Raw genomic sequence first — 12,326 nt, forward strand, 5'->3', positions numbered from 1 at the left:
TTGTTTTTCCCCTGGAGTAAATTCTTGAGACCTTAAAATCCTTGGTCCTTAGGGAGATGAGAACTGTCCTTTATTCAGTAGATCTTAACAGTGCAATGTGCAATAATTCCTAAGACCATCTACAAGTTTCCGGCAGCAGACTCCAGTAGAGCTCCTTGATTCAAGGAAGGAAGGAGGAAGGTAGGTAGGTTTTTATTTCTTGCCTGCTCTAGTCACGAAGAAGGTAAAAAATTCCCTTAATTCTTATTACTGATTCCTACAGTCGCTGTCTTGTTACTTCAGATAAAAAGGCTTCATACTGAGATACTGAAGGACACTTTTCTCTCTGCGTTCAGTTGAAAGGCGGAAAGAGAAAAGAACATAAGAAAAGCTTAAAAGTGGGGAAGTATAAAATACAAGAGTTAAGTCACTAACAGAACTAACAGCACTAACAGCATGCAGCAAGGATGTTTTAATGGAGTCAGGAGAAGGACAGGATGCCAAAGACAAGCTTTGTAAAAAGGCAGTTTTGTGCTATGGGATACTTTGTTTTGTTAAACTATTCTTTTGGATTTATCAGTCCCTTTCTAAGAACTGACTTCAACGTTACTCCTTTCTTTGAATTTTCTTCCTCAAGAGATAGGAGAAATAAAGGTAAATGTCATTTTTACAGGCAGAAGGCTGATGGGATGACGTTCCCTTTCCTACACAGGCAAAACAACTGCTGGAAACCAACCTGCTCTGGCCTAACCTGTAAGCGAGACAGAAGCCGGTTAAGCAAGCAGCATTTACAACTGGTTAATGCAATGTGCACTTGTTCTTGTAGGTAATGCTGTTAGTTTGTTGTAAATGAAATTAATCTCATTTACATTTTGGGCAGGAAACTCACCACTTGGCCCACAGCTCAGGTAGTGGGTAATAGAATTAGGAGCTTTGTTGCTCCCTAGACCTGCTTTTTGAATTTCTGCTTTCTGGGATAGCTTCCACATCTGCAGAGAAAAGCATTTCATGTTATTCATTGTGTTGATCAGGACATGAAAAATAACCCCTCATGCATTAAAATACATTCTACTTATTAGTAGAGCAAAAGGATATACTTAAACACCTTTTCTGTTTTGTTTTTAGAGGAAAGGACAGAGGAGAGGGATGGAGGAAACTCACTGGAAGTGCCTGCGCAACCACACTTGTTACAATTCATCCTAGCATTCAGAGTAACCAGGTATTGCTTTCAAAGCCACTATCAGATACACGTCACTTTTAGGTACACTAACCCTAAATGTCTGTATGAAAAGGAAAAAACACAACCTGATGTAACCCAGGCTGACTGAACCCAGCAGAGCAAGGACTTGACTCATCTTTGTGTTTGTACCTGCTACCCAGACAGGGATGTTCACCTTCAGTTCTGCAGAACACAATTAACTTTGCATGCAACAGCTTGAACGTGCAAAATGCAGGATCTTCATTTACTATTCGCTTCAAGCAAAGCATCGAGCAAACCTTAACAGCAAGCACATCCCTGAGCCTGAACAACACAACCTCTTCTGGCCAGCAGCCACCTACGTAGTGCTTGTAATTACCATGCAAAGTCCTAACTCTTCAGCTGTAAAGGCAGCAGGGACCAACGAATGAGCAAGGGCACCGTGTGCATGGCTGAGGAGCAGCAGTGGTTGGGTCTGAAAGGAACCTCACAGCCCCTTCCACTGTTCGAGCACAGACCAAGAGAGACATCCACGATATTATTGTTAAAGAACAAAAAGGTCAGGAAAAATAACCCTTCTGTGCATGAAACATTTGTTTTCTCTCATATGTAATAGAGAAATGTTGACAGTTTATTATCCAGAGACAATAAAATTCTCTATCCGCGTGCTACTGTTGCTGTGCTGAACTGAATGGAGCAAACCCAGGAACACAGAAAGCTGGTATCCTCAGAACTGAAATGCAGTTCATCACAAGGTTATAACCCATGCTAAATGGCAGCTTGAGCTGGACAAGGTGAGTCTAGAACTCCTGTAGAGGACATGAGGCACTTGTGTTCCAAGGCACTAACTTTGGGTTTAAAAGAGCAGCTCTTTTAATGCTGCCCCCAATAGCTTAAGGTAAAACAGGTTGAAAAAGCATTAAATATCAGGCATAAATATTCACTCCCAGGTTTGGTTTGTTTGGAAAGCTCAATGCTGGGAAGAGAAATGAGGTGGTTGAAACTGCAGTGCCGCAGAGGCTGGAAATAACAGAGCCAGTGCCTGGACAGCGGCTTTACCTTCACTCTACAGGGGTGACCTCTACAGCTTCTCTTTAGACCTTGGCCTTGCTCCCAACTACAGTCAGAGTTCAGTGCTGGAGGGTTTGTAATGTATCTGGAGACAACACTGATGGTGTTTGTAGCTGTGACAGTACAAGGACCTCAGCAGGACAAGGCTGGCAAACGAGGTAATAATCTGGCTCTAAAGCTTATCTGGTGTCTCGGACTACAGCAGTTGATCTACATAGAAGATACTACCTCGAGCTACAAACCTTGTTCTTATCCTAACAAGCAGCCCCGCTGCAAGACACAGGCTTGCAATCAGTTAAGCAAATGGTACAGATACTGGTAGCACAGTGTGAGTTTATAATAAGTACTCCCAGAGCTCTAGAATGCCTTAAATAACTTGCAGAATGTGTTATGCTCATGTCACTTCAGCACCGTTCACCTCAAAGCTAGTTCCAACACATGGAGAGATTAACAGGAACGCAGTCGAGTGACAGGGCCAGAGATCAGCACGCACTGATCCCGCTGCCTGTGAATTTCAGATGGAATTTCAGATCTGGGGCTGGGTTTTTTCACAGTGAGACAATTCTAGAGGGAGCTCGGCAGTAACTGACAGCTCACTGTGAGCAACACTCTTCAGCCCAGTAACACTCATTTCACCCTCCACAGAATGGCTTTGAAACACCCAAACTTCTCCCCCCATTCCTTTTCCCTAGCTCGGAGTGGAGCTGGAGCTCTGGGAAGGGCTATCTCAGTGTTCTATCAACAATTCTCATGCTTGAAATGGAGACGTTCTAGACTAAGATGCAGGATGTGCCAGCTGCTTTTCCTCAAAAGGCAGCGAATTTGCTGCCCTTCCCTAGTGAAACACTCAGGAACTAAAGCTCCAGCACTACTGTGAGTGCCACAGAACTGCTGCCAGAGAGATTCAGACGTAAGAATCAGAATGTGGCATTCACTATTTCCAGTATTTGGGATTTTATGTATTCCTGCTCTAGACATACCGTCAGTCGGGTTTCCTACAGCATTTGTACTGTTGGTCACCGTACCTGCTGGTGACTGTGGCCTCTGGTAAAAACGTGCTCCTGTCTGAAGCCTCATTAATTATAATTTAAGCCTGATACGATTTTAAACTGTTCATATTCATCAGTGAGACGTTTCAAGCCACTGCAGACACAGCAGCACATGAAGTTAATTCCTTTCCAGCATTTCTCTTTAGCTGGTCATCTGGGATTTAACGGTATTTGCTTGAGCGTCCCTACACTCACATAACCTTACAAGCAATGTTTTGGTTATTGTGTCTTTTATTCAGCTGTGTTAAAGTAACAGTTATCCCTGTTACACATCTTGTTCTCTGTCGTATTATTCTATTAGTGTTACTTCTATTCAGAAGAAAAAATGAGCTTCCACCATGATCAATACAGGTTTTTATTACCACACATCACAAGGAGTCTCCTGTAACTCAGTTATTTGACTCCTAACAAACCATACACTTCACCACATTTGTACACCAGGCGTGGAGAGACAAAGCTTACAAAAGGGAAGAGGTGGAAAGGGCCATTTTTTCATTACAAGTGCGAGTATTTATCACCTCCTCCTAAGATTTAGCACGTTTAGGATTATGTCTTTGTATTTATTAATGTTCAAGTATTTTAATAACTGTGAACAGTAATTTGTATTTATTGTGCAAGCTGGAGGCACTGAATTAGGGGGCTGTAACCTGTTCCTTGTGCAAAGTGCATGTATGCCAGACCATGGCATAAATGGAAACGGTAAGACACTGGGATCTCTCTAAATGCTTCTCTTCATTAATATCTCATTTAATCAAGAAGAGGGGGGAGTATTTTTACTCCAAATACATACTCAGAGTGTTACTGATACATCTGAAAGCACGAGCACAGCTGAAAAGTCCTGTTTCTGTATTGGAATTGCTCCTGGTGCCATCTGTGGCAGTGCAGCATGCGACTGGTTTGACATGCATTCAGTAACATACAGGGAGAAATCAAAGTATCTGTGATGCGTGACAAATAAAACCAGAGCTTGCATTATAAAGACTTTTAAAGGCATGCAAAATATATACAGTGCAATTAATGGTTCATGCAGACTTTGGTGAGGTTACAATTACACATTCAGACATGCTGGAGTACACAACTGAGCTCTAGAAAACATCCACCCGCAGATCTAACATGGAACTGTTTTGTCCTTGGAGTGAAATCTTCTCTAAATCCAGTGGACACTGAGCAGAACACCCGTGTGTTGGATGAGGCTCTCTCTCTCTATGTTTAATAACACAACTTCCTTATCATACACAGCCATACTCGTACCACACAGTTTTGTGATCTTCAGAAACCAGCAGCGGCGGTTCGGCCTCGCTGGTGTCCACACACGTGGTAGGAACAAGTTCACTACTCGGAACTGACCGCGGCTCACTACGAGCAGGTTCCTGGGGAGCAGAAAGCTGCTCTGGGTTCTTTGGCACTGATCTAAACGCTGACAGGTCTGCCTGATCAGTTGGTTTGGATGTAGGTCTGTGAGGCAACCCACTTATATTACTAACTAATTCAGTGTTAAGGGATAAAAATGGCTGAGCCACAGTGAGCGACCCTGTGCTGTCATTACCCGAGAATTTATCATTAAACACACTTGAGCTTAGCAAAGTTCTCTCCCAAAAATTTGACCTTTCCATCCTGGAAGTTTTAGGCACATCAGAGTGACATCCTACATTACGGGGTTTAACTGCACTGCTCTGTGGAACACAATCTACTCTGTAAGCCACACAGTGAACAAAAGGGGAGGGTAACTGGTGTGCTGAGTACTCACTAGAGGCCGATGGAACGCTCCTGTCAGCGGTGGCTGGTGCTGGATCCACTGACACAGGCTGCCTACTGTCCTTAGACAAGAAATCATGAATGCTTGTCCTTCGGGTGGTTCCTTCTGCCGTGGAGATGACGCTGCTGGCGCGAGGTAAGGTGGCGTAGGGATTGCAGTCGCGGGGCTGGCGCTGCGAGACGCTCGCCTGGAGCTTCTCTTTCACGGATCTGGCCTTCCCTTGGGTGCCTCCTGTCAACTTCACGGGAGAGCTGGTGAAGGTGGGATCGTCCGTGCCTCACCAGCTGCTCTGGCTTCAGGGATCGTCCGTCTGAGAAGTCAATGGTGGCTTTGACACTCAGCGATCTCACGATGCCGCAACCGGCAGACGGCTGCTTCCTCAGCCTCTCCTTCCCTGCCAGCTCCGAGGACTCCGATAAGCTCCTCATCACTTCATCTAAGAGATTCTCTTCACTTGCTGATTTCATCTGTCAGAAACATGAAATGTGAATTCACTGTAATTCTCTCCTTTTCTTAAGCCATCTTCATGGACATAAACAGAGAACAATTCTTGAAAGTAATTTCTCAGGTCTAAAAGTAGCATTCGACATTTAAGGTACCTACTCATGAGTCTTTCGTACAGCTTACAAGGACTTTGAAAACCAGGAGTCAGACAGAGCACACCTACCTGGAGTCAGCTCCTGTAACACTGATTAACTCAGCAAATCAGATGGTCCAAACTCCAAGTTTATCTTCTCACTCGCTTGCCCTGTGCCATCACTCACTGATACTTCCTGAGCCATTTCATGTGCACTCTTACTTTAACTACACTGACCATCCAGAGCTGAAAGCTCAAATTCTCTCATCACTCAAATAATGAAGACAAAAGTCTCTGACAGCAAGACAAAGCACAGAACCTTTGGGCACCCTCAGTGCCTACATCTGACCTGGACAGTTCCCAGGTTTTTCTTTAAAGAGTCAATTTGGGAAGAATTAAGCTAAAAGCATTAAGGAAATACACTGACAGAAGACTGGAAAGAGACCTCCTGAATCCCCTTTCAGCCTGAATGATGATGTGATGCTATGAACGGGATCTGTTACACATGAACTGCAATGGACTGATGACTCAGGTGGTTTCTGTTGTTTCTATTGCCAGAAGACTATTGTCTTATGCTTAAAACCCAAAACTCCTTGTCAGAGAGACCATAGGTGAGAGGTCATTGTAAGTATCTAGCAAAACAATCCAGAAACTCGGATCCAGACTCAAGTCACTACCCCAGACCTCACCCAATCAATTCAGATGTGAATGTATGTTTTTCACGTCCAACTGTGTTACTAAACCCAGATGGATTCTGGTCCTCCCTCGTGACAAGCTCCTCTGACAGTAACAGGCTTGCTTTATCCTACAGCTCTTCTGGGTTTTGGAACAGCTTTACTCAAGAACTAGTAATGAAGCAACTGGATACTTGCAGAGACAGGGTGATTCTGGGCTCCTAACAAACCATCACTGATTTACAGAGACATTCTCTTTGCCTTATTTCTCTCAGATTTCAATGAGCTCCAAGCTATTTTTTATTTGCCCCATAGTTAAAATGATGAAACTGAAGCAGACAAGAGCCTCTCCTCAGGGAATGAAGTGAAGCATCGTCCTCTTACTGAGGACAAGAGCTGAACTGGAAGTAAACCTACTCTGAGTCTGTGGCCTTCGCCCGAGCTCTGGTGAGTGTACCAGGCATCCAAGCACTGGGCAGTTTTGTGCAGTAGAGATGGATTTTCCTGCCTAATTCAGTAACATGGGAAGGGTCAAGCTGCAAAATCCCGAATGATTTTGTGTGTAATACAGTGAGTGCAGTTTATCTGGATACAGTCCCCACTGCACCCTGATCCAGGAGTCCATTGACTTAATGCAGACACAATCAGTATCTCCAAACAGCTTTACAGCCATTCTCCTCACTGCAAGTCTTCCATTAACTCTGCGTCCGTGCACGGGATAACATGTAGTTAAAGCACTCATTAAACTAACCTCACTTGAGGTACTCTTGTTGCTCTCTTCCAGAAACTGCTGCAGGGTCACGACTTCGCTGCCAGGGGAACCCGTTTTGACGTGTCTGCCACGAGCATCCAGCGTTTCGGGCGTCCTCTGCTGCAGCACAGGACTGGACCTCGTGTGACCCTTCAGGTACTGAATGGGGCTGCTGCTGCTGCTGGACCACGCCTCGTGCTCGTGCAGCAGGCTGAACTCCCCGCTGCTGTGGCTCTGGGGCCTGCTCTGATTGTTAATGGCACCTGCTTTGGGGCAAACGGCATTCAGTGATTCCATGAGAAGAATATATGGGCGCTGTTAAACAGTACAACCACACTCATGTCTGGAACAGTATCAGACTCAGTTAATAAATTCCATTTAAAACACTAAATCCAGTTTAAAATACTCAACCCAGTTGCCCTTTCTGACTCAAACCAAACAGGTTAACTGCACTCCCCTGACTTACCTCTTACAGCTCTTTAAACATCAGGTGGTGTTCCGAATACAACTCCTACCTCTCACTTATAATCTGGGCCTCCATCTATGTAACATTATATTCCAAGAGGCTAAAAAGGAGCCTTCATTCTTACTCAGCACCACTGCGAGGCACATGCTCTGATATACCAGTAATGGTGTTTGCACTAAATGAAATACAAAGCATGGAATGGAAAGAAAATGTTTTCTTAAACACAGTTCTTCAATGAGGACAATTTAGAGATGCTGCTCCTCCCACAGCTGCTGCTGTTACTTCTAGTTTATGACAACTGCGGCCTGAAGGAAGCACATTCAATGGAAACTAAATTCCACAACACCAATTCTTTCTGTATCTCAGTAATTGTGAATTGCTTTTAAAATCCTGATGAATAATCAAGTATTTCCTATGTACTCCCAAGAAATGGAATTAACTTTGAAGAAAGAAGTTTCCAATGCTGATAGAAACTGGGGCGAGGAGTACCCCAAAGAATCATTGAACTGACAGAAATTAAACTAATCAAACTAAGAAACTAATTAAACTAATCCAAATCTCAAGCTGGCATTCAGCTCTGAGTTTCCAAACTCATACTGTTTAATAAATGTAAGCCACTAATATCAAACAGAGTCTTGGGTTGGCAGCATTCCACCCTAGTATGTACGATGGTCTCCAACGAGAGATTATTATTTCCATTATAACCAGAAATGTACCAGGGCTCATCCTACATGAAATTTAGAGAATACTTTTAAATCCAGAGACATTATTCATCCCTTAAAAACAAAAGCATGGATGTTTAGAGGTTGGTATTTCAGCTGCTGTTTGGTCCAGTCTGTGTGGCACTCACACAGCTTTACAACGGCAGCCCACATGTAGTAGGATACTAGAAGAAAACAACCATAATGGAGCAATTCTCTGCTTCTAAATGAGCCATTTTAAAGTAATTTGGGGTAATTCTTATTTTGTAACGTTCTTCCTTTGGTTGGGTTTGATTTACAATAGTTTGTAACTTACGTACTAATATCACCCTTTTAGTATTTATGAAAAACGTAAGTTCAATCAGGAACCCTTTCCTAATTTGAGGAATAAAGGCTATAAAACACTTAAAGAAAATCAATCTGTGGTGTTTAGTGGGAATTCTTCTATTTTTTACTTGTTTTAACCTATAACAGATGATCTTACAGAGAAAACAATGGACATGAAGCACGTATGTGAATTCACCTACAGCATACCTTTGACTTCATGGAGTGAAGCATTGTTATTGCTATTGCTAGTGGATGTTCTGCCACTATCAAGGCTGGCTGGTCTGGAAGCTAAATGGGAAATGAGGAGACACGATGAGGAACCAAGTTTTAGCAGGTGGCACGGTACCTCCACATTCTGCTCACAGAATGCTCCGAGGCAGGATCATGCACCACTGCACAGGCTGAGCATGCCCATTGCCAACAAAGTGGTTTCTTACACATCAGAAAGCGAAGGGATTTCCAGGCAGCCCAAGAGGACACTTTAGGAAAGGGCACTACAGGAATAGTAAAGGTACAAGGGAGAGGCAGAGAGAAACAGAGAAACAGAGCGTATGTTTAGAGTTGAAACAGGCTGGTTAGTGGGAAACCAGGGTTTGCAGGTGAAGGGCGTGCAGCAAGCAGCTGGTGATCAGGTCACTTACAACAGATTTGACAAGGAACCTTGCACACAGTTGAAATGCCACCAACAGGAGGAGCAAGAGCATCTGCACAGATAACGGCCTGCACTCCTAGGCAACACAAGGAAACGTGCTGTTACTGTCCCCAGAAAGGTCGGTTTGTTGCTCCTCCTCATTGTCAGCGTTTAGAGTTAAAGCTTCACTTCTACAGAATCTGTTACAGCTTTCACGTCAAGCTTGGCTTGAAGGAAGTAATTTTATGAAACACAGCACATGACAAATTTAGGTTTCACTGAAGACTAAACATTTGAATAATCAGGCCACATTTGGATTTGGGTCTGAAATGTCTTTCAGGATTGAAATGATAACTTCTTTTCTTTCACTATTAACTCCAAATAAATTCTTGAAAGGGAAGATGCTTTGATCCTGTTCAGATGCACTTCATAGCTACTTCCTACTAGAGAGATAGAGCATCTACTAGAGATATAGAACATCTGATGTAGTAGTTAAAGAGAGGAACAATTTGAAGAAATGATACTACACATTCAAGAGGGAGGCAAATCACAGAAAGCATGCTCACTCCTAACCATGCCATTCACTTGTCTTTGCAAATTTGGTTAACATTCACATAATATATCCTTAATTCAGTTGATTAAAGTTCACATCTTACCATGAACTCTTGATCCTGTACTAGAATCATCACTAATACCTTGTGGACTTACATCTTCATAGGACGTAGTATCTATACACAGAGACATAAAAGATGATGTAAAATAAAATGAAATGAAAAGATTACTGAAATATGTAAAATATACTAAAGTATTCTTCAAACCAATCCAGTTTTACTTAGGTAACACTCTGTAGGAAAACCCCACACACATTTTATAACTACAGTTATTAAACTATGCAACATCTTAGCACTGCAACTCAATTTATTAAAGTTGCCTTTTGTGGAATAACTTAAAACGTAAGTAAAGCCAGTATTTACATGAAATTGCTGTTACACATAGTCACGTCACGGTGCAAAAAGCTTCTACCTATACCTTTATTATTTAGCAACTGCTTGGATCTGAAGCCTGCAGAAGAGTTGACAGCTGCAAAGTTGATAGCTGTAGTAGAGAAGGCCATAGCTCCCAACTCCTTCCTCCTTTTACCCGCAGATATATCATCAGGACCCTCCAGATGCTCAGAACTACCTGTCCATTGTCCTCCTGCTAGGACCATGGACTGCACCAGGTCATTCATGGCTGGGATGCAAATGAAAGCAAATGATCAGCGTGGTCAATGTATTCGCTTCTGGTCTTACTTTGTACTGCAAAACGTTGGACAGTTCTCTAAGCATTAAAGCACATTGAATACTGGAAGCTACAAGCACAAGGTCATCTGTGTTATGACATGCAATCAGCTCAATGAGTGAGGAGTGGTGTAAGTCAAGCGACTCCCTTCAGCTCAGTATGGGTCTTAAAATTGCTTTTATTAGGTATAATGGCCATGCTTGTGCTGCAGTATGTGTGTTAGAAGCTTTGATTCACTGCTTGCAATGAGAAAATGGAATGGAGAAGGATAAAATGGGCAAAGGTGTAATACAACATGATGTCAACAGTGATACGGGATCCTTGTACAGTGCAGGTTACTGCAGGGATACTGGATTTCACATAACAACGAATAAAAGGGTCTGGAAAAGATGACATCTGATGATATTCCCCTTCACTGCACAATAACTAGAGAAAATTGTCCACCCCTCATTGGAAAATCAAATAAATCAACTCAATACAAACATTTTGGCAACAACAACTGATGAGTACTTGAAGAGTGACAGACCACCACAGAGCCTCGCACCATCTTCTACCCTTTCTTTAAACAAAAGATTACAGTGATTTCTTAACAAAAGGCTTATGAAATGTGTGATTTGGAACTATTTAGTTTAACACAGTGCACTGTCAATTTATATACACATAGAGACATGTGTATATAGACAACTATGTATACAAATATATGCAGTCACAATGCACTGAATATATATATGTATGTGCATGTGCGTGCAGACGTGTGGGTACGGGTGTGTGTGTGTGTGTGTGCACATATATAAAGTATTCAGTGCCAAGGTGTGGAAAAAAAAGGGAAAAAGGGAAAAGCTCCAGCTCCTTCTATTGTAGCAGGACTTGCACATTGCAAAATAGGAGGTAAAATACAGCGCAGTCCAGGGAGAGGTTAGTGAAAAATTAGTAATGGAAGCCAGTGTAGCCATTGAGAAGAAGCTGAACTGTCAGAAAGTCTTACACATGGAGCGACGGTAGAAGGCCTTCATTTTGTCTTTTTCCTTCGGTCTGTTCCTCAAAAAGGGCAGTCTTTTCAGTGCAACCACTTTTATGTCATAGCATGAGGAAAAACGGAAACAGGGAAATGAAAGAAAAAGGGGAGAAGAACAGATGGAAGTTAAATGTTGAAACTAAGGACAGAAATGAATGTCTGAGTTTAAGCTACGCTACACGCTATCATTCTCATGCTTCTGTGTGACAATGAAACATGAAAACTACACTAGGAAAACCTTAACAACCTCCGAAATGCACTGAAAACAATGGTGAAGATGTAATACAGTTTGAAAGTTAAGTGCCAAGCTCTTGGAAAATATAAAGGTAACTTCTTTGCAGACTATTACAGAAATTGAGGATTATATAGCTTTTACTGTGAAAAACAACACTTCTTGAACATAAAGAAAAATGTGAAGCAAAAAAAAGCTTAAAATGAAAGCAACCAAGTACAACTTCTGCTTTAAAACCTGTTCACACCATTATTTTTTGAGATTAAGCACTCCTGTAATGTCTTGCCCTGCATCTCTAGTAGGACCCAATCTATTATGAGGCTTCGTTTGCTACATTTTGTGCTCATTGATGACTTTGGTTATCTACTGTCTTATAGGAAAATCACATGGACCTGATGTTCAATCTATTGCTTGTGTGCACTGATTTTAGTATTTTACTGAAAAAATCCACTTCAGATCTGTAATAGGAAAAGGAAAGTCCAGGTTTATGGGCTGGAATGGGACTGACCAAATCTTTTAGCTGAAATAATAGATTTAGAAAAATTAAATCCAAATGTGAGTGTTGCTGTAACATTTTGGGAGGGCTAAGAGAAAATTTAGATATGTATATTATATATA

The 12,326-nt window shown here is 42.2% G+C and overlaps 1 protein-coding gene and 1 long non-coding RNA gene across 2 annotated transcripts; both read right to left on the reverse strand.

Annotated features, from left to right (window-relative positions):
• Positions 1 to 5,375, reverse strand: LOC104407945. The gene is made up of 3 exons (XR_719925.1): positions 5,045 to 5,375; positions 869 to 968; positions 1 to 325 (listed from the first exon to the last, which is right to left on the reverse strand). It is a non-coding gene; the product is annotated as an uncharacterized LOC104407945 (long non-coding RNA).
• Positions 5,376 to 6,812: 1,437 nt separating this feature from the next.
• On the reverse strand, positions 6,813 to 11,514 carry LOC104407962 (girdin-like). The gene is made up of 5 exons (XM_010017380.1): positions 11,447 to 11,514; positions 10,210 to 10,413; positions 9,837 to 9,908; positions 8,757 to 8,837; positions 6,813 to 7,321 (listed from the first exon to the last, which is right to left on the reverse strand). The coding sequence occupies exons 1-5, from the start codon at positions 11,472 to 11,474 to the stop codon at positions 6,813 to 6,815; spliced, it is 894 nt and encodes a 297-aa protein (XP_010015682.1). The 5' UTR covers positions 11,475 to 11,514.
• Between the last annotated feature and the right edge of the window lie 812 nt (positions 11,515 to 12,326).

This window comes from Nestor notabilis, unplaced genomic scaffold, assembly GCF_000696875.1.
Source record: "Nestor notabilis isolate BGI_N333 unplaced genomic scaffold, ASM69687v1 scaffold30340, whole genome shotgun sequence".
NCBI classification, from domain to species: Eukaryota; Metazoa; Chordata; class Aves; order Psittaciformes; family Psittacidae; genus Nestor; species Nestor notabilis.